General features: G+C 37.7%; 3 protein-coding genes across 3 annotated transcripts; 1 reads left to right on the forward strand and 2 right to left on the reverse strand.

Annotated features, from left to right (window-relative positions):
• Positions 1-44: 44 nt before the first annotated feature.
• LOC140792621 (beta-glucuronosyltransferase GlcAT14A) lies at positions 45-3,963 on the reverse strand. Its single transcript, XM_073143726.1, has 4 exons — positions 3,090-3,963; positions 1,271-1,346; positions 1,064-1,179; positions 45-973 (listed from the first exon to the last, which is right to left on the reverse strand). The coding sequence occupies exons 1-4, from the start codon at positions 3,592-3,594 to the stop codon at positions 456-458; spliced, it is 1,215 nt and encodes a 404-aa protein (XP_072999827.1). The 5' UTR covers positions 3,595-3,963; the 3' UTR covers positions 45-455.
• A 1,835-nt stretch (positions 3,964-5,798) lies between these two features.
• Positions 5,799-13,758, reverse strand: LOC140792728 (rDNA transcriptional regulator pol5). Its single transcript, XM_073143891.1, has 9 exons — positions 13,137-13,758; positions 12,216-12,341; positions 11,926-12,123; positions 11,105-11,332; positions 9,743-10,897; positions 8,519-8,809; positions 7,678-8,197; positions 6,496-7,333; positions 5,799-6,241 (listed from the first exon to the last, which is right to left on the reverse strand). Exons 1-8 carry the CDS (start codon positions 13,653-13,655, stop codon positions 6,528-6,530), a joined length of 3,843 nt encoding a protein of 1,280 aa, XP_072999992.1. The 5' UTR covers positions 13,656-13,758; the 3' UTR covers positions 5,799-6,241; positions 6,496-6,527.
• Positions 13,759-14,054: 296 nt separating this feature from the next.
• Positions 14,055-21,090, forward strand: LOC140792023 (ABC transporter G family member 7). The gene is made up of 11 exons (XM_073142803.1): positions 14,055-14,395; positions 14,851-15,041; positions 15,154-15,304; positions 15,929-16,061; positions 16,363-16,564; positions 17,548-17,824; positions 18,158-18,289; positions 18,970-19,190; positions 19,743-19,955; positions 20,040-20,124; positions 20,552-21,090. Exons 1-11 carry the CDS (start codon positions 14,153-14,155, stop codon positions 20,717-20,719), a joined length of 2,016 nt encoding a protein of 671 aa, XP_072998904.1. The 5' UTR covers positions 14,055-14,152; the 3' UTR covers positions 20,720-21,090.
• The last annotated feature ends 813 nt before the right edge of the window (positions 21,091-21,903 follow it).

Genomic DNA, 21,903 nt, shown 5'->3' on the forward strand with positions numbered 1-21,903 from the left:
TTCAACAGATTCTTATAAGTATCCATAGCACGAGATGACCAAGATAGATAAATAGTGTTAAGCCTCTGGCTAATATAAAGCTGTATAAGAGTAAATTCACATAGGGATAGGACCGGAGTTTCTGAAGCGAAACATATACCACTCATTTAATTCCTTATATAGACAATCTCAAAACGTCAGTGTAACTGACCCCAAGAATTCCACTGTGGATGAGCTCTCTTATTTGATTCTAAGCAATGTGGCTTCTAAGACAGCAGATCACTCGGAAAATGAAAAGAATTCTATCACCAGCTCATCTCCATCCTTGCAATAATCAAAATAAAAAGCAGCACGAAAAATGCAGGCAGGAATGAGAAAGAATGCCCAAGTTGGAGATAACTTGCAGAGATAACCCCGGGTGATCATGATCTGTGCTCCAACTTGGATGTGAAACCTTCACCCATATCTCAATGTTACTATCGCTTGCATGAGTTTGACTGCGCCTTAGATTCTTTTACAAGCTTCCTCATTAATTTCCCAAACATCTCTGCTTGAGAGCTAGGTCTCACAATGTTGGCGTTGCCCCACTGGGAGCACGGATCAGTCCACCACCTCTTTTTGGCAGAGCACCAAGCCCCTGGAACCGGCCTGTTGCGCCAGCGCCCGAGTATTTTGTCATCAATCTTGTCTAGAACTGGTTCATACTCCCGGAACTGCCTTGCAAAAGGCACTCCACTCCGTATCATCTTGTCATAATCAGTCATGTTCAGGGAGTGGGGTTCCATCCCCGGCGGATCATCCCACACCATATACCGTAGGTCAGTGTTCACCGTCATGCTCTGGAAATCAGGAGAGTTGCATATAACTGAATGGAAATAGCCTTCTTGGGACAATACAACATTTGTAAAGTACAAGAGAAGTGTCCGAGGAAGATTGTTCCAACCAAGAATGCAGTACTCTATAAAGCTTCGGCTTAGAATGACCCATGGTGAACCTGTTCGAAGAACATGTTACATAATGGTGAGGAAAGAAATAAAAATGGCTAGGATACGGCAAAACAAATTGGTCAGAAGAGAAAATTTGCCTGTGAAGAATTTAAAAGAATCAGGAGTTGTCCGCTTCTCTGAAGCTTGAAAGTACTGGTTCCTCCCCGCCAAGTATATGCCAGCATCTACTATAATGGGTTGAACTCGCTGAAATCTGCAACAATGTAACTGTCAAAATTAGTACTACAGTTTCAAAGGAAGAAAACATTCATGAGGATATTAAAGAGTTAAATAAATGACTTTACTCTTTCCATCCAATGTCACTAGAGTGATCTATGAAATTGAGGTCCCTTGGCACAGAGGAGAAGACATGAATTAGGTCTGCAAGAAAAAGTAAGAATAATGTAGGTATCATTTATCAGTATGCCACTGTAGATCTAGCATAAACGGGCATCATTCAGAAAGCACCAATAACAAAATGAGAGCACAAAATCCTTTCGAAACTTCAAAGTTCAAACAGAATAAGAAGTGTGCATGCATTGTCATATTGTGAATGAACAAACAAGATAGAATGTGGGCATGATATTAATGATGAGAAACATAATTACCAATAAATGATTCATCTGAACAAAAGTAAAAAATGTTAAAAAGGAACTAAGCTACAGAGAAAAGGAAAAGAAAAAAAATATTTGAAAGGACAACATTAGTTGCAAAAATCATTAACATTGGAAGAATCATTTTAGATCAGGGTTTCACATTATCAGATTTTCAACAATAATAAGAAAATTCCATTCATAACTTTTACAATAAAATACATGATAATCTAATCCACTAGTAAAGCCATGAGCAAAAGGTTAGCTAAAAGAATTAAAATCCAAAAGCAAAGACATGTGCATGCGAGAAGAGGTTTAAGAAATATGCTTAAAAGAAATTTCATAAACCCCCCAAATGTCATCAAATTTTCACCAGCCACCCAAACAAGGCCACTTCTCCTAGTCGCTTTGTCATTCACTCTGTTGATACATTGCACGGCAGAAGCCAACTATAACTAACAAAAGTGGTGCAGCAGTTCAAACTTCAAAGCCTACAGAAAACTTTCACTTAAGGAACTTCACATACAAGAGAAGCATAACTAAAAGACCTATTTAAAAGAAAGTCTATGACTTTCCGCTCCAGATCTAGGAATTTACCCTGAAAAGCACTATAATAAAACATGTGATTATCAGTCATAAGTCATAATTATCTGCCACCATTAACAAATCAAAAAATTATAGCAACCTCTGTTGGTTTACAGATTAAAGTTGTAGGTTGTATACTAGTTACTCTCAAATAATAGAATGAATTGACTCATAAGACACTAAGAAACATTTGATCTTAAGGATAGTTTGTCATCTTCTTGTTATCTTCCTCTTTACTGGTAAGTTCCACAACTTACATGCGCCTTAGCATTAAAGACGATTAGACAAAATATAACACTTTAAAACTATCTCCATATGCATATTCACAAATAGTAGAGGAAAATAAAAGAACGAGACAATGATCCAGTATTGTGTTTTATGTCGGTAAAGTCTCAAGCAGTATGTATACATCAGTAACAATTTCTACTGATAGATATCCACATATCCTGCATCCATAGTTTATTTTAAGTTATTCCAATCTCCTAATTTCCCTAAAATTAAAATAAATCAAGAAGATAATATACTTCTTACTAAAACTTGCAAAGGTTAGAAGAATTTAGCTTCCTAAAGTAACTTGAAAACGAATTTTGAGGAAAGAACGCAGGCACAAATGAAAAAACTATATCACAGTAAATTGCAAGAGATCGGCAGATATCTACATACGTAAGTCAACGTGAAATTCAAAGTAAACAAACCAACTTAGTTCCTCGAATCTAAACATCTAGCAAAGACGACTCAAATTATGGACTTGAACAAGCACTATATTCAATAGTTAAAGCAAAAACTCAAATCTTTCCAGATCTAGCCTACCAAAATCAGGACACATAAAAAAAAAAACCAAACTTTTTAAAATAGCTTACAATCCCAGATCGCCAAAAAAGCTCGAAACCACCAAAAACAAATAAAACAAATAAAATTGCATTGTTCCAGTACAAATCCAACGTACCATCCTGGGTGACGAGCGGATAATCTGCGGCATTTAACGTCACGAACCAATCCCATCCGTCATCAATCCGGAGAAGCACGGCCGCCGCCCGCAGCGTCGCCGCCAAGCCCGATGACCCCATGTGGGTCCCAGCGGTCGGCCGCCCGACAATGTCGACATTCCCGAAGGCCCTCGCGGCGGGGAGGGATCGGAGAACAGCAACAGCGAGGTCGGCACGCTCGGATTCGGGGGCGTCGGCGGAGAGGTGGAGGACGTACCGATTTCTCGGGTGGTACACGGCGAGGAGGAGGCGTAGGAGCCGCCGAGAGTCGCCACGGCCCCCGGCGAGGAGGTAGGCGAAGGATGGAAGGTGTTGGGGCCCGCGGCGGAGGTAGGTAGGAGGAGAGTGGTGGGAGAAGAGAGCAGAGGAGGCGGAGAAGCCAGAGAGGGCGGAGAGGAAGAGGAGGAGGGAGACGAAGGAGATAGAAACGAGGGGGAAGAGCCATTTCTCGGGGGACCTTGACATGACCCCAGGAGCATGGGATCTGCGGCTAGGGTTAGGTTTAGGGTCAGGTGCATGGGATTCCCTCGCCGGAGGAGGAGATCAGAGCCATCGGATTAGGGTTAGGGCTATAGGAGATCTCATCTCTCTCGTTTTCTCTCCCTCTCTCTCTCTCTCTCTCGACTCTAGTTTCGTCGGTTTGTTTCTTCGAAAGGAACGATTCGGGTACGGACTTCGCAGGAGAGAGAGAGAGAGAGAGAGAGAGAGAGAGAGAGAGAGAGAGAGAGAGAGAGAGGAGGGGAAACGGATCAGGAAACGGATTTCGCAGATCTTGGGATACAGGGTTACTGTCTGGAAGATGGGAAACGCGTTCTTATGGTGGTGCCTGAGTGCAAATGAAGCATAGTCTTTAGCACCTTTTACCTTATCAAAGATTAAGATCTACAACCAACCTTAAATCAAAGTTTTCAATTTGACACCGACATTTTTTATTAATACATTTTTGGGTTATCTATTTAGGAGTTTCTCATGGTGTGGCGATGATTTAATGAAGAATGCAGGGGTCAAATTAAAAAATTTGGACGCACAGTAGCAGATAATGAGATAATTGTTTACACGAAAATCCAAACATATTTAAAACTTTTTGTTGAAACGGTCAAAACACCGTGCATTTTATTTTTATTATCATTCACCGACCCTATTATATGCATATTTATCAATATACTATCCAATTTTCTTTTAATACCCTGTTAATTTTCTTAATTGTTAGTCGCCGTATAATACGAGTTGAGTAAATTATAGATGCAAAATAATTTTAACACCCTTCAGTAAGTTTATTGAAGTTGAGGTAAAAATAAAGAGGAAAACCAAAATTTGAAGTAAATGAGAGGTATTTGTAATGTTGATCCATTGGTAAGATTTCAAGGTTCATCTTTGACCTGGATATAGAAGACGAGAATGATTCCATTCAAAATGGAACAAATTTTTTTCTCATCTGCAGTAGACAATGCAATGCAATCATCTTTGGCTTGATCCTAAGGAGTTTTTCTAAATCTTCTTCTCCTTTTTTTTTTTGTTTTTTTTTTGTGCAAAAAAGGTCTCTATGCTAAACACCATCTTAAATTTATAATACTTAAAAGAAAGTTGGTATGAATTAAACATTTAAGTATCATATGATGAGAAATGCACAATAGACAAGACAAAGTTGCCAAACCAATGACTTGGCAAACATGATAAAATAACACAAGTTTCATCATCAGTGAAACAAACTTTACATAATAATAGATATCAGAGAAGCAGAGGCAACCAGAAATGTACTAAACCTGCCAGAATACAGTGATATATAGTACGTGATTATTGAAATATTTATGCCAATGTCATTGGTGTACCAGCTCTCAGCAACCTAATTATAAAAAGCAAATTATAGAACAAATTCCTTGAAGGAAGAATAAGACTAGACTAACATTTTAAGTGCTGAATACTAATTTTATACAATCTTCACTTACAATTCTAGCTTACTGTTAATTGTGTCCACTGATGAGCGAAATGATAGCAAAGTTTAAAGTACCAAAGAAATTCATCCCAAATACATATTACCTCACAATCACCTACCTAAATGACAGAAAATGCAAAATATAAAATTTTAAATATCTACATAAATCTCATATAACACAACCACTTTGACTTAATAAGGGTTCACATTGTGAAAGATCTAACCATTGACTAGACAAGATAAGTATTTGGGAAATAGATAAGTTATCCAGTAGAGGCGTACCATGCTGAATTGGTCATTTAAATAGGCCCCATCTGCAGTCCAGGGCATTCCCTCAGAAGCGTGTCCTTTATAGTATCAGATCTACTCAATAATTTACTGCCTCAAGGCACTGTAAATGATCTGGATGGGAATCTTTCACTGTCATCAAGATAAAGCAGCCTAACTGGCTACTCAAACATAGTAACCATTAGAACAAAATTAGAAGCTAAGTTTGGATTTATTTTCGTAGAACCTTACCTTGAATCCAATGAAATGACTAATTACAGCATGTTAGGAGGACAGATGATCTACCCAGGATAAATCTCATATCTATTTACTAGTTTCATGTATATATATCAGTCAACTGACTGTTTGTATAAAAGGAATTGATTGTTAGGCAGATGTGATGAAATAGTTGTCATTTGTGAACAAAGCTGAAAGTCACATCAAACTAAAGAATTTCCCACATTACCCAGAGAAAAATAAACCGGTACACTCCGGAAGAAATTAGAACTGTGAATGAACACCTCTTTCGTCTAACTGAAAAACAAATTATAAGCATGCAAAATGCAGCAAAATAGTCCTCTACATTGAGTAATATCTGAAGGCAAACAACAATAGATTCTCCAAGAATGATCACCTAGAAGTACAATCTATGAACTCCGCCATTATACAGTGCTCAAAACTCTATTTTCTTCACCAGTCATCCAAACAGATTATACCTTTTGTTGAGACATTTGGAAAAGAATATGGTACTTTGGTAACCACATCCTATACAACCAAACAAGTCCTTGTTAACTGACAAAAAATGATGGCTTTAAGATCCAAATGCAGCACATTTCAGACAGCAGGTATTAGCTTTCGCAGCATGCAGTGAAGCATGAACAGCCATCTCAATGAGCCCTTGTATGACATTAGCTGCGCGACGGAAGAAAAAAAATCCACAGAATTAGTGTGAAGCAACAAAATATTCCATCAGTTCAACTTGTACAACATAATGCTAGGTAGGATAAATTTGTGTGGAAAGAGTGAAAAATAAGAATATTTAGCAAGTACTTATATCAGTTTATGCTAACGTAGAAACAGATACTATATGGTTGTATGAGAACTTAAGATGAGTACACGGAACATTAACATATAGATAAAGGAAACTTAAAATATAAACCTCTCACCTTTAGCTCAAAGAATGTCTAGAGAATTGGATTTACTGATTTAATGCCTTAAAAGGAGTAAATGCAGTCCCTAGCTGCGATTGACAGAGAAGACAGGCATCAGGTGTCAATGCCTTAAGGAATGATTTCTTGAGGTCAAGCACGGAGATTGTATCCAAGACTCTCGTACAAAATCTTCGTACTTCAGCACGGCGAGATTGTTTTTCTGGCAACTTCGATAGAAGTTCTCGGATCAGCTCACAAAGAGCCTTCAAGTGTTTCTTCAATAGCTTAGATGAACCTGAGACATCCTTATCTAGCTCCCCTTTGCTTCTTGGTACCCAGGATTTCAATATGCACTCTACCAGATCTAGTGTTTCAATTCGTCGAAATTCTGATTTTGCACTTCCACATTTTTCCAAGAGGAAGCCAAAAAGCTGCCGAGCAATCCAGGGATGTCTTCGAATAACCTCCTTCACAAAACCAAGCTTTAGACGGGATTTTTTATTATTAAAGTAGTCAACCAATATATTGCGAAATATATCTACAGCTCCCTCCAGTTGAGGTTCAGAAAAATTTCTGGAATTTATGATTTTCAATATCCAGAATGTCGAGTTCTGAGCTACAGAAGAAATCGTCTTGAATCGGGAACGTGATGCAGATTTCAGACATTTCTCCAATAGGGTCTCAAGACTAGAAATCTCAACTTCAGTGCCTTTAGGGTAATCTTTTGCCTTAAAAATCTTTTTCTGCAAAATTCCACCTATACGCTGTCTAAGCTGCTCACCACCATCACCAGTATGTGATTTGATAAAAGCTTGCATTAAGTAAGAATACACTGTCAACACCTGAGTCTTTCCTGTATAAGAAAGAAGATTTGACAAAAGATAATCAAAATGTAAGCAAATTCCCGGTTGTGCAATTGACAAGCAAGTAAAATACAAATAGGGAAACAAATAGGAACCTGTAAGAAGAAGAAAAAAAGACAATGAAATAGAAAAGAAAAGAATTTCTGTGTTCCTGCATAAAATCTTAGTGCTTTAAACATTAATTGTATCTAGAGAAGCAGCTCAAAGACATATTAAATGTCTTGCAAACTTTCCTTCTTTCAAGTATATAGCAAAAATTATAAATATTAGTTTTGACAATGCAATTTTCCTTGCAAAGGAAAAAAAATCACAAAAGTGTTATTGGGTGTACTACCTGGATTCTTCTGCAGGAATATTTCCAGTAGTGCAAGCACACGAAATTTGAAAGGCATAAGCTGGGATTGGACACCATCATTTGTGGAAATTTTACGTTCCTTGAAGACCCGTGCAATATATGGATCAATCCGGAACATGGCATCATCATCCATATCATCAGATTCATCAGAAACAGGGAGCTCTTCATCTTTTTCTGTAAGTTCTGGATCAGTTGCGTCAACTCCAACCATTTCCTCTGAATTATCCTCATCATTCTTGTTTACTTCTTCATCAACAACTTCAGCTCCAGACTTTCCTTCAAAATCATCCCCATGATCATCACTATCACCTGTCTCAGCAGGATCAATTACGTCATTTTCCTCAGATTCTTCAATTCCAAGAAAATCATCCTCTTCATCATCTTCATCACTTCCACTTCCAATTGTCTGATGGCGGTGAGGTTTTAGATCTTTCTTCACAATTCTCAACATTTGAAGAAGTCCTGCATCTGTTATCTCATCACAAAAGAATCTGAAAACCTGAGAGGAAAAGCAAGAAAGTTAGGTGAAATGCTAAAGTTACATTGCCATCAAGCAGAAGCAAAATAATACCAGCTATAAATTCCTGGTTGTTCTTGGAATAGAAGTTATATAATGCTGCTACTCTGACATCAAATTATTTGTTCGGAAAAAAAAACACCATGATAAGTTTTACTGTTTTCCCATTAATTCCAAAATTTGATGAAGTTTTTATAACTAAGATGTCCAACAGATAATAGGGAACAATATCTATGCTTATGCTTCCAATTCTTTAAACTTGAAAGTATCTTATTTGTGCAGTTAATGGACAATCCAACTTGCCTGTTCAACAGCAAAACATGTAGGACCGGATGACTGAGGCAAAAGAGAAAGCAAAGTGTCCACTAGCACATTCATAAATTCTGGAGTTCCATTTTCATCAAATTCATCTTCCTCCTCTGATGAATCACCATGAGCAGCAGAAGGAAAAGCCTTCTTGCAACATATGACTATTTCTATTGAAGCTTCTGAAAATTCCCCTGGTCGGAGAAGGACTTGTAGCAACAACTGGATGAGGAGATAACGCAATGCATGAATCTTAGTGGCATCTACTCCAGCCTTATCTTTTGTTTCCTTTCACAAACAAAGAATGGAGCCAAAGAAAAGTTAGACAAGTAATCTAAACAATGGAATAATAAAAGTCATACTGTGAACATATGGAAACAAAATTAAGATCTTAGCCTAGTAGGATAAGCTAAGTTAAATAAGTTCAAACAACACAGTAAACAGAGAAACCCTTAACGAGAGATCCACCCCTTAATGAGAGATCCACCTAAATTGTGTAGAAATAGGTAACCAAAGCAACAAGATAACTAGCCAAATGAACAATTACTCACCAGAAAGGAGCATGCACAAAGTAAACCTTGCTTCCATGACCAAAGAGGAACCACGTACTATCAGGCCCAACCAAGAATTGCCAAAAGAAGATGAACGAGTGGAGTGTAGAAAGAAGGTTCGGTCTGGAAGCTCAGTAAAGTAACTTTATTCCCACTTATTTCAATAGTTGTACCAGACAGATTACTTTTTTGTGGGAATAACAAATGGTAAAGTTGAATTGAAAAAGAAACTGTCCTTTTTTCTATTTTTGGGAAGACGGATCTTGATTTTATAAGTTGATTTCAAGGCTGTACTATAAAAAGACATGACTTATCTAAATACCAAAGTCTAATCACTTAATGGTATCGTACTTGAAAGTATTGTCAATGTATAAAAGATTGTTGCAGTAAATGGGGGATGGGGGGAAGAGAGACTAACTACTATAGGCATCGAACACCTAAATAGGATGTCTGGAAATCAAACTAGATCAAAAATAAGTAGCATAAAGGGTGCAACACTGCAAAGAGAACTGTCTAGCCTTGCCCTCTTTTTAGAAAATGTTGTTTCTATGGCCTGAACCTATCACCTCTTTAGATAAAAGTGGCAAGGTTTACTGTCACTCCAAGTGACAAATAGATAAATCAAGTCAATATTACATAAGATAATTTGTACAGCCAAAATAATTTGTACCTCACGAGAAAGTGTAGATTCCATTGCTTGCAGCTTCTTAAATGCCTTTTCATCTTCATTGCTCAAGGTCCTATAGAGTGATACTGAAGGGATGTTACAGAGTGTATTAAGGAAACACATGAAGTAAGATCCTAGGTCATTAAGCTCAGGATCGTTAATAACATGCGGGCTCTCCCCTCTCTGTGCATCTTCTAATAATAACTGAAGCTGCTCTATGCACATGCTTCGTAAAGAGCTGGAAATGGCAGCTTTTGGCCACTTAAACTTTTCCTGCAACTCAAATGATGTCACCTCAGTCCCCAAGGAGGCAGAGAACAAACCCTGAACTGCTAGAAATTTCATTATTTCTGCCTGCACCCGAAATTTCTCTTTGACAAACTTCTCTGTGTCAGTATCGCTCAAAGACTTCAAACTGGAATCTAGTTTTAGATTTTTTAGAACACGAGGCATGGTATCTATTACCCAGTTCTTCAAAAAATCTGAATTTCCCTGGGCTTGAGGATCCCTATCTTCTGTTGAACCCACTTCAGAATTCTCATCAGTGGTCTGACTCTGATCAGAAGGTTCATCTGTAACAGGACCTTCATCTACAAACAAGGACATCAAGTTATGAACAAAAAGTATGCAACCTGGGGCACTAGAGAATTTGGCAACCAGCTGTTTGACTGTTCGTGTTTGTGTAGTGCTGTCAAATCTACCATTGCTGTACTTCTGCAATGATACAATAGCTGCAACACGCCGATCATCGTTATCACTAACCAAATTTACTAATTCCTTCAAAAAATGCTGACCAGCATTATATAACCAGGATGTTTCATTTGACAGAATGTCCATTAAGCAGTGGATGATTTTGTTGGAGAGGACAATTTGAATGCATGATTCAGGCAGTCTTGGGAGGAGAATAAGAAGAACATTAAGTGCCAAATGCTTCCTGTCGTGGGATGACAGCAGCAATGATCCTTCAATGACAACCTCAAAGAAACTACGAAGATTATTAGCAATATCCTCAGAAGAGCTACCTTTCTTACTCCTTTTGTGCTTCTTACTAGAACTTGAACACACTGCAGCATCTTCTTGAGATGCCATTTCTGGTACAAGTATGTTTACCACCAAGGGCCAAATGCTGTGCAGACGAGGCAGACAGAAGGTTGATTCCTGAAGAGACACGAAGTCCAAATAGTGAAATTTAGCTGAAAGAAAATTGGTTTAATACATATAATACAAAGCAACTATAAATGCACATCCCCATCAACTGATTATGCTACATCATGGCTATTTCAACAGCATCGTCAACAAGCTTGTAAGATTAATATATCAAACGCAATGTCTAATCACCTAGATATATCAGTTTAAAAAAATTACCTTGAAACAAGGCAAAATACATGAAAGGTGATCTCGTGTAAAAAAGTTATCACTACTGAACGGATGTGGCAGGAGCTTTCTAAAGAGTTCAATATCCACATTAAGTCTCTCTTGCAACTTCAAGGCTAGCAACAGTGCATCAGGATCTCCAACTTCAGCAGCTTTATCCATCCATTGATGCATGCCAGGAGCTTTAATGACTTCAGTCAATATAGCTTCACCTGGAAGCTGTAAAGCTAATACAAACATTTATCAGATCTAACTAAATTTATATATATGATAACAATTTATGGGGAAACATATAGTAGACTAGTAGGGATACCACCTATTTCAGGTACTTTAATGAAAATATAAGCAGGTTAGGCCTAGATTTTGAAGAGTAGTATACTACAAAGTAAAACACTGAATAGAAAACTTGCCTTTCTACAGCCTTGTTCTACACTATTCATCAATATTGGAGCATTAATTTCCCATACTGATTAACAGCAACTTTCCCATGGTCTTTGTAAAATAACAATGTGGCACTATACACTTAAATAGTTACCCACATAAGCTCTAAATTTTCTCTCCTTTAACCTTCTCGATACTTTATGTTCTTTCAAATTTATTCATGCATATCTGCTAAATTCTAAACATTTATAAATTAAACTACTAGGATTTCAAACACTCAGATAGGCATCCACCTATCACATGTATGCTATAAAGTACATTGTAATGTAAGCATGTCACAGAGGTTACATTGTCATAATACATACAATTTTAACTGATTAATAAAACTGAATCCATACATCCCTTGATTATAATGACCCTCTAGAATATACCTTCTCAACCATATCCAAAATGATAGAAGTGGCTGGCTCACTTAAGTAGCGCTTTTTGCCCGCAAGTGAGATGACAACGCTCATAAAATCCTTGACAATAGATGTTTTATCATCCAAAATCCACTCTGTGGCAATTCTTCCAGATCTAGCAAGTGATCCATAAGAAAATAGGCGACCCAAAAGGTTATCTTTAACTTCCTGAAGTAATAAGTAAGCAAATATCTTAGATACAACAAGAGTAGAAAAGTTAATTAGTTGTTTACATGACAAGAATGCACGCTAGGTGTTACCTGACCCTTCATTGAAGATGAAACTTCCAGCAAATCAACTATCAGTTTCATCAGGGAGTCCACCTTGATAGCAGGAATTGCCCCAACTACAAGTGTTAAACCCAGCGCAAACCCTTGTCTCGCGCACTACATATAAGAATCAATTCAAGATAGTGTTAAATATGATATCAACACCTTATTGCCTATTTGAACTGAAACTTTGCTGCCTTCCACATGAAACATATTAGCCACCAAAACAGGGTATCAAACAAGCTAACTTTTCACAATAAGGCAGTGTAAATGAAATGTGGTCCAGCAAATAAATAAACCATTAACAGGAAAAAAATAAACTTTTATTAATGAAAGGATTTCGCTGGTCAAAGTTTAGAAATCTTTTGAATGGGAAAAATCGCAGGACGCACGAGGGAATAATAATTCAAAAAGATCTGCCAGATGAGGAAAACTTAGTGATATGTAATTTGGTAATACTGTAATAGCAATAGTCAATATTAGGAAATAACAGGATTTCATCTACTTTATTAAAAGTAGTCCACTTTAGGTCCACAATTTGGGCAACAAAGTAAGGTCTTCAAAAATTTTAGCAACCAAGTCTTTAAAGGGTTGCTTCTACTTTATAAGTTGTAGAAATCTAAGCTGCAGCAAAGAAGGTAGACTATTCTATTTCCTGTCATCTGATTTTTTTTTGTTTTAGCAAGGAATTTGACACAGTTTGTTAGATGGTTAATGTCAGACTGACAGCCGATCTTAAAAGTTTGCAAGCTCTTGTGGATCCTCTAATCATTGGGTTCCGCTCTAGCCAATCTATTATAGGAAAGTAAACGCTTCTGCTCTACCTACATCACACAAGCCTCCATATGCATATATGGCTGGCAATCCAATAATGGTTAGAGAGCAATGCACAAATAAATATTTACCCCTTACCTCCCTCGAAGAAGACACTCCGCGAATAAGCCGACGAATAGCATATCTAAGAGAAGCCGCACAATTTTCCAATCCATCATTCTGCTCAGCCTCCAACCGAGCCTCACCCGCCGCCTCATCAGCCCCCTTCCCCCCGCTCTCCTCATACGCCTTCTGCACCTCCCGCAACTCATCCACCAGCTGCTCCGCCGCGGCTTCCCGAACAGATGAATCCATTGACGCCAAATCCCCAAATAGATTCACGTGGAGCGAAGGAAGATTACTTGCTGTAAGAGAAGGGACCGCAGACATCTGAGCCGCCACCGCAATGGGCTCTTCGGGCTTCTTGCCCTTGGATTGTTCCTTGGTCTCCAAAGCAAGGCGGTGCCTTTCCTTATCCAATGCCTTCCTCATCTTCTTCTTCTCCATGGATTTCACCTTTGCATCACTATTGTCACCTTGACCCGATTCTTCCGCTGATTTTGGACTAGATACGTCTAGTTCTTCTAGAGAAGAAGAAGGTCTCTTCTTACCGGCCATCTTTAAGTAGAGAAAAAAAAATCTCTATCGTCCCTAACACGAGCCGCCGATTCGAGCAAGGGAACACCACCCCTCTTTGTAGAGAAGAAGAATCTCGCGTGGAAGGATAGTAGGGTTTATAACCCTAACGTTAAACCTTAAAATGAATTTTATAGTGAGAATTATTGGATACGGGTTCTGTATTAATAATCGGATCCGATCCGTTATATATATATATATATATATATATATATATATATATATATATATATATATATATATAAACAGCACATAGGGGACTTTTTAAGCAAAAAACCCAAATAAAGGGGCCTTATTACGGGCCCGGCCCATTAATAACCTTTTGGACGTTCATTTCCATTCTATCCATGAGACATACCCGTACTCTATCCTTCTCTTTCTAAGTTCTCTCCTATCCAAATTTTTACATTTAACACCCTCTCAAGCTCCACCTCTCACACTTCAACGCGAGAAGAGTAGTACAGAGGGGTGCGGAAGAGATGATGGCGATAGGAGGGAAAGGGTTGGGGCAGCTCCTGGCGGCGCTGGCGGCGGCGTTCTTCCTCCGAGCGGTCGCCGGCCCCGGCCCCGCCCTGCCCCCGCCGCCGGAAGAGGAAGAGGAGGAGGCGGAAGAGTGCTCAGCGGAGGGCGACGAGGAGGCTCCAGTCTCCGGCGGGGTCATTCCGGTCACAATCCGATGGAGCAGCATCACCTGCTCCCTCTCCGACAAGCAAGGGAAGACGGTAACGCATTTCTCAAGTGTTGGTCGCATGCTGACGTGATACCGTCTCAGGGGTTTCCGCATGTTAGCTTCTGTTGCCAAGTTTTGCTAACTTGGTTGGGTGTCACTCCATTTTCCTGATAAGCGACTACTATTGTTTTGATACGCCAGCGTTATTTGGGTCTCAAATTTACTATGTCTATAACTGCAGGTGGAACTAGTTTTGTTATTCACCTAAGAAATTTCTGAAAGGTGGCGTAGCAACTTAAAATTGGAAGGAATAGAATATGTTGATGTTGATGTGAAGTATGGAAGATAGACACATATCTATAAAATGGCATCTTGTGTATGTCTAGCAATAGTTGTAGTTAAAGAAATTATAATATGCTCCAATAAGAGACCGCTTTTTGGAGAAGTGCCATAAATCCGAATGGACCTCGGCTCAGTTTGTGTTTTAAATGTATTCCATGTTTTCAGGTAAGATTTCTTCTGACAAATGTGAGTGGGGAGGCGAAACCAGGAAGATTACTAGCAATTATGGGGCCGTCAGGGTCGGGGAAGACAACTCTGCTTAATGTCCTTGCTGGACAGCTTGCAGCCTCGCCTCGCTTGCATCTCTCTGGTCATTTGGATTTTAATGGGCGGCCGATATCACGGGGTAGTTGTAAGTAAGTTGTGTTGATGTGGTGTTTGGCCAAAATTGATATCTTTTCACTGTGATAAATGAATATATTTTCCAGATGCTTAGAAACTGAAAGAATTATGAGTTGGCTTTTGCAGGATCGCATATGTGAGACAAGAGGACATTTTCTTCTCGCAGCTGACAGTCCGGGAGACACTTTCACTAGCTGCAGATCTCCAGCTTCCAGATACAATGTCAACTGATACGAAGGAGAAGTATGTCAGTGAGCTTTTATTCCGGCTGGGCTTGGTAAGTCTGGCATCTTATCTAAAAGATTGAATCTAATGGAGGATCAACACATATGACTTGAATTATAAAAATAAATAAATGAAATGTAAGATAAGAGTTGCTTGCGTGTGTATGCAAGATGGTAGTTGGCATTGCGGAACGTAGGTTGCTGAGTTCCCAGAAGAACCCATGAACTTAACTCTCCTATATAGTTTGCCAATCTTACTAGGATATCGACATGTTAATGCTTGCGGGTGCTAACTGCAGAGACTACAAGTCAATGGTGAAATAAGTTGCTTCTGTTATCCTATATCTGAAGTAGGTATAGATGGGGATTCTATATTGTTCTGAAGTATCTTCATTCTTCATCCTTAGAAATATGAATACTAGTCATTTTCCTAGAATTTGTTTATTAAACATATTCATACCAAAATATGCATTCATATAACAAGTTCTTTTATTTTCTTTTCCTGAATATTTGAATGAATTATTAAGAATAATAGAATGTTACTCTATTAGATTTGTTGGGCATTTCCTTTCTAAAATATCTGCCCACTTTTTCGTGTTTTCTCATAAATCTTACATAAAAGTTGTACTTAATTTTCTCGTCTTTCTTCTGGATGGTGATTATCTTCTTGTTAAAAGGTTAGTTGTGCGGATTCCATTGTTGGTGATGCAAAAGTACGAGGAATCAGCGGTGGTGAAAAGAAGCGTCTCTCACTTGCTTGCGAATTGATTGCTAGTCCATCTGTCATCTTTGCAGATGAACCAACAACAGGTATGCTACATATCCTCATCACCTCCTTCCTTTCTGAAACAGTCTATTGGTTTCCTTAGTTATCCTGTAGAATTTACACTAGTGGATGTGATATATTTTCATCAAGACAGTGAGATTTGCCAGAATTTCTACTTAAATTAACATCTAAGTATCAAGTAGGTCTGGAGGCGTAAGGATCAGATAGATTCCACGCCTTGACCTTGTTTCTATTTTCTTTTTCCTTGCCAAAGTTTATGAATTATCTATTCATTCTATTGCATCTTCTATATGCTTATTCATAATTTATCCATGTATCCTGTAGGTCTGGATGCTTTTCAGGCAGAGAAGGTTATGGAAACTCTTAGGCAGCTTACAGAAGATGGACATACTGTGATCTGCTCTATACATCAGCCTAGAGGTTCAGTTTATGGCAAATTCGATGACATTGTGTTGTTATCAGAGGGTGCAATTGTGTACATGGGTCCTGCAAAAGAAGAACCTTTAGCATACTTCTCAACATTTGGGTATTTACTCAATCATTTTTCCATGGAATCTTCATCTCCAAGCTATAATAATTATTTTTACATTTTGTCATAATCTCTTGTGCTTTTCAAGAATACTCCTATTTGTGTATCATCTTACTATAGTCATTAGAACCATTCATTTTTGCCTCCATTTGATGCATGATTGACGGATTACAAAATCACGTAATTGATTTTCAAGACTCAGTTGTTCCATGACGTGATCAACGTTTCTGGCATGCAAAGTTAACTTTTCTGATCAAGATCTAGAATAAGATACTCCATTTCATCATATAATTAAAAAAATTAACTCCAAAAAGCATATCAAACCAATTGCAGTATGTGAGAGAGGTTAGCTCGTCGGTCTTTGACAAAATATTAAATCATGCACATACCTATCTACCAAATTATGATAGAAAAATACTTGGACAATGTGTATCATCATAACAATCCTGGTCTTTCCCAATGCATCATGTGACCCAAAATCCCATGATAAATGAGTTGAATATGTGTTTGCAGTAGTAGTTTGGCTTTGACGCAGAGATGATCTTTTCCTTCTTTTTTGCAAGAATTTTGACTTTTTGATTTATAACCGACCTGTATATATTCAAACACACATGCATGAATGTATGTACACTGGCACCCATTATAGATAAACATATATTTGTGTGTGCATATAGGTATACTTGCTAAAGCCATATTTGTGAGTGGGGATTGGGCATTACAGCTTACAATTCTAATGCAATTGCAATGATCTAGAGGCTACCTTAAGAAATTTCCTAGATTCCGAAAGCATTTATACATTAGAATTCTTTCTTGCCTTTATTCTTTTCCTCACTGCAATTAATTATTGGCTTTGTTAATTTGCTATGGCATGAAGTTGCATAGTGAACATCTATGATCTATCAGCATTTGTATGTTGTGTTTTCTGCTGCAGTTTCTTCATTCTAGTAATTTACATGTTATTTTGGTAATAAATTTGTCAGGTATCAATGTCCAGACCATGAAAACCCTGCAGAGTTTCTAGCTGATCTCATTTCAGTTGATTATAGCTCAGCTGAAAGTGTACATTCCTCCCAGAAGAGGATTGATGATCTTGTTGAAGCATTTGCAAATAAGATTTCTGTTACTGAATGCATTAGTCCAATTATGAAAACAGGGAGATTGGGATTTCCAGAAAAATTTGGTAGGAAATCTTTAGTTAAGAAAAGACATGGTTGGTGGAGGCAATTCTGTTTGCTTCTCAAACGCGCATGGATGCAGGTTGCTGATCTCCTATTCCTTGTATTCCTTTCAGTTCACCTAATAAAAATGTTCCTTTTAACCTATTCCTTATATTCCTTTCAAGTCACCTACTAAAAATATTTCTTTTACAAGAGCATAATAGTATATTACTGTAAAAACAGATATCAAAGATATTTTGGGTCGTGCATATGTAACTCCGTATGAGTCCTTGACTTTTAGCAACTTATCTTTGTTCCACTCTATGATTTGGAAAGTGTTTTTTAGCAATACTTCCTTCTAAGTTGCAATTTATGTTTGTACTGTAGTCTGTCTTTTATCCACTAACAGTAGTAAGAGATCCGTTGTGCCTAGGCTTGTCGTGATGGACCAACAAACATCGTTAGGACAAGAATGTCTGTTGCTTCGGCAATCATTTTTGGATCAGTCTTTTGGCGAATGGGAAAATCTCAGACTTCTATACAGGATAGGATGGGACTTCTTCAGGTATGCAAATTTCATGCTTTTATTGTTTAAACTTCCAGCTGTGCTAAAGGAGCTAGTTATTTGAGTCAAGGTTGCAGTTTTAGATTATATACATGCATGAATATGTATGTGTATGCAAATATACTATATACACGAAGATAATATCACGGATGTTAATTAATGTTTTTTATTTAATTACATCCTATCTACTACATATTGAATATATCCTAAAATAATTCTTGTTAAAATTCTAGTTCTAGTTATAGTTATTTAGTTGTTTTGTATCTATTATATTATAATTATACCAATTTATATTATACCAGCCTATTACTTGAAATGATAGATGTATATATTCTGCAGTTCTAGAATTGTGTTTCTTGAAGGGTGTAGCAGTTCTGGTTCTGATTATACCAACTTATTACTTGAAATGATATATGTATATATTCTGCAATCCTAGAATTGTGTTGTCATGCGAACATGAAGGAGAACCTTAAATCTTATAAATATAATGTTCTACCTTTCTATTTTATTATCGCTCCCAAGAAGGTTCTTTTAATTAGTGATACTAAGTTTCTCTTGAAGTTCTAAATGATAAAATAGTCTGTCTAATAGGTTACAGTAGTTTAGCTTTCCACGATTGAATTCAAATTGTAAAATTTGTCAAAAGACTTAAAGTAATAAACACTTTATTGTGGTTAAAGGTGGCTGCAATTAACACAGCAATGGCAGCACTTACAAAGACAGTAGGTGTTTTCCCAAAGGAACGGGCAATAGTAGATAGAGAGCGTGCAAAGGGTTCATACGCCTTGGGTCCATATCTTCTATCTAAACTGCTGGCTGAAATCCCTATCGGAGCAGCATTCCCCTTAATGTTTGGGACGATTCTCTATCCAATGGCTCGTCTTCATCCTAGTTTATCCAGGTCACTCTCTGGTTTCTGACTGTATTGGAACATTAATTCTTTTTGTAGTTCTCGAGAATGCTTTCCATGCCAAAGAACATTATGATTTATATGTTGAATCATTGCAGATTTTACTTTTTAAATATCTTTGCTCCAATTTCTTATTTCCCAAATCCATTAAGGGATGTTAATCCAAGTTGTGGTAATTTTTCTATTGTTCTATGGATCCTTTAAGTCAATATCGAAGCAATACGATGCTTCTATTACTCTGCTGTTACCATTTTTAAGATTTACACCACCATTTTGTCCTGGGCCAGCATAATACCTGCAAATGCTCTTATTATCAATTTCTCATCTCTAACAAAATATATATACCTTGTGTATTGTTTCCTATCTTCTTTGTTCTAGTCTTGAGAGATGTAATTATCTAGTGGAGAAGAGTACAAATAATGGAAATTTGACTTAGCGACTTTGATTTAGGTATACTAAGCATTATGTTTAACCTTAATAAATTGAAATTTGAAGATCTGGCATCTATCTTACTGATTTCTAAACATGGTATTTGATTCCCAGATTTGCAAAATTTTGTGCCGTTAACACTGTGGAGTCATTTGCTGCATCAGCAATGGGTCTTACTGTTGGGGCTATGGTCCCTACAACTGAAGCAGCGATGGCTGTTGGTCCATCCCTTATGACAGTCTTCATTGTCTTTGGAGGATATTACGTAAATTCTGAGAATACACCTCTCATCTTCCGATGGATTCCTAGAGTCTCTCTCATAAGATGGTACATCTCTTAGCACTTGATTTACTGATGTAGTATACGATGGATATCTCAGTAAAGACCAAATTGTATTATCTTATCATTCAGGGCCTTTCAAGGGCTTTGCATCAACGAATTCAGCGGATTACAATTTGAGCAACAAAATTCCTTTGATATACAAACTGGAGAACAGGTACTTACTACACATAAGCTCTTTTCCCTAGTAATGAGCAATGTAACAATGTTTATTTGGTTAAGGCAAGGTATAACTAAAGTTTTAAGTGCATGAAATTGCCTCCTCAACTGCTGGTGAATCAGACAGAAAAAAAATATATAGTTTCTCTGAAGTACGATGATATCATGGCATAGGTTCTCTCAAAGAGATTATCTTTATGCCTGGTCTTTCTAGTATAAAAAATGTGAAGGTTCTGATGTTCCTAAGAATCAAAATCAGTAGCAGACTAGCAGTTGTAAATCTTTTTTAACAGGAGCAGTTTCAATTAGGTAAAAAAACATTTGCAGTCCTATTTTGGGTTTTCTTTGATGTCCTTTTGTCATTTTATTTTGAGAGAGATCTTTCAGGGTTAAAAGAATTTCCCTTCTTTTTCTTCCTATGGCAGGCTTTGGAGAGGCTTTCCTTTGGAGGGAGCCGCATAAGGGATACGATGGTTGCGCAAGGTAGAATTTTGATGTTCTGGTACTGGACCACTTACCTTCTTCTCAAGAAAAACAAACCAAAATATCAGCAGCTCCTACCTCCCTCTGAGTTGAAGCAGCAGCTTGATTAACTTGCCAAACTAAGCTGCAGTTGCTTCAGTAAATGCTTCATGTTCCATCTACATTGTTATCTCTAGCCTTCTGACATCAGATCAGTTATGAACTATTTAATTTGCCATCTTCCTATTGTAATCATATTTTTCTAATAATGGTGGCATGTACTTAATAGTTAAGAGTCAGCCTAGTTTCGCTTCCACTTGTCGAAAAGGAAAAAAAAATGTGGAACTTAATCTCACTTCCTGTGTTCTTCAATTTATGTCTAAGCTATTTCATGCTGTACCAGACTACCGTGAAAGTAGCAAATGCACAATCCACTATTCGAAAATTCTTATTACCGAGATAATATAATCGGTTATCAGCTATACTGATAAATTGATCTGTAGTTTTGCTGAAATATTATCTGGTTGTTATAGTATTTTATTTATTTATTAATGTCATCATTATCGTTACACGTTATATCATTTTGCCAATGCGTAGAAGTAATCTCCCCTTGTCCTCCCCTTCTCACTAACTAATTCCTTCCATGGCTATATTACTTCCAATCTGCCTCATGATTCAGCTCTTTCCACAAGTTCGGACTTCTTGGTAAACTATACTTTCAAGTCATCATCCTAAACTATACTTTCAAGTCATCACCCAGATGTCTCTTCCAGTCCATTACTTCTCTCCTCTAATTCCGGGGTGTATTACTTTCCACTCGTACATGGTTATTATAATCCTAGGAGATATCATGAGGCTCATATCTTCTCTCATTCCCTTATTAGTGTATCTTCCACATCAGAATGAGAGCCTCTTCATATCATTCCTCAATCATCCCCTCAGGTCTCTGGCCAGCTCTGCCGCTGCTTTCCGGTGAATTGTGTGCTCGAAGAATTAGGCTTCATCAACGTAAGAAAGTTGATGCAAAAATCCGTGCTATTCGACGAGATGAAGACATGGATGATGATGTTATGACGACTATTCGAGAAGGAATCAAGGAGGTTGAGGCGATTAACAGAGGAGATGATAAATGTATTGTTGAGTTGGAGAAAGAATATAGATACACATTCTTTGAGTCTCATAGTTGTGAGATACTAGGGCTACTGCAACTTGATCCTACAAGTCCGCGGCCGAGACTGGCGGTCGGAGTAACTCTGATGGTATCACTGAGCATGCCAATATCAGTGCTTGTGATCATGCTGCACTTGATTGATTT

This window comes from Typha latifolia, chromosome 7 (genome assembly GCF_019914945.1).
Source record: "Typha latifolia isolate L0001 chromosome 7, TyphaL0001v2, whole genome shotgun sequence".
Taxonomy (NCBI): Eukaryota; Viridiplantae; Streptophyta; class Magnoliopsida; order Poales; family Typhaceae; genus Typha; species Typha latifolia.

Bases quoted from the DNA above. Each gene is read 5' to 3' on its own strand.
- LOC140792621 (XM_073143726.1), bottom strand. From the start codon at position 3,594: ATGTCAAGGTCCCCCGAGAAATGGCTCTTCCCCCTCGTTTCTATCTCC. The intron at 1,347-3,089 runs GTACGTTGGATT...TTTTTCTTGCAG, and splicing joins TCCGCTCGTCACCCAGGATG to ACCTAATTCATGTCTTCTCC. The intron at 1,180-1,270 runs GTAAAGTCATTT...ACATTGTTGCAG, and splicing joins AGTGACATTGGATGGAAAGA to ATTTCAGCGAGTTCAACCCA.
- LOC140792728 (XM_073143891.1), bottom strand. From the start codon at position 13,655: ATGGCCGGTAAGAAGAGACCTTCTTCTTCTCTAGAAGAACTAGACGTA. The intron at 12,124-12,215 runs GTAACACCTAGC...TTATTACTTCAG, and splicing joins CATCTTCAATGAAGGGTCAG to GAAGTTAAAGATAACCTTTT. The intron at 10,898-11,104 runs GTAATTTTTTTA...GTGTCTCTTCAG, and splicing joins GTATTTTGCCTTGTTTCAAG to GAATCAACCTTCTGTCTGCC.
- LOC140792023 (XM_073142803.1), top strand. From the start codon at position 14,153: ATGATGGCGATAGGAGGGAAAGGGTTGGGGCAGCTCCTGGCGGCGCTG. The intron at 15,305-15,928 runs GTAAGTCTGGCA...TCTTGTTAAAAG, and splicing joins TTTTATTCCGGCTGGGCTTG to GTTAGTTGTGCGGATTCCAT. The intron at 17,825-18,157 runs GTTGCTGATCTC...CGTTGTGCCTAG, and splicing joins TCAAACGCGCATGGATGCAG to GCTTGTCGTGATGGACCAAC.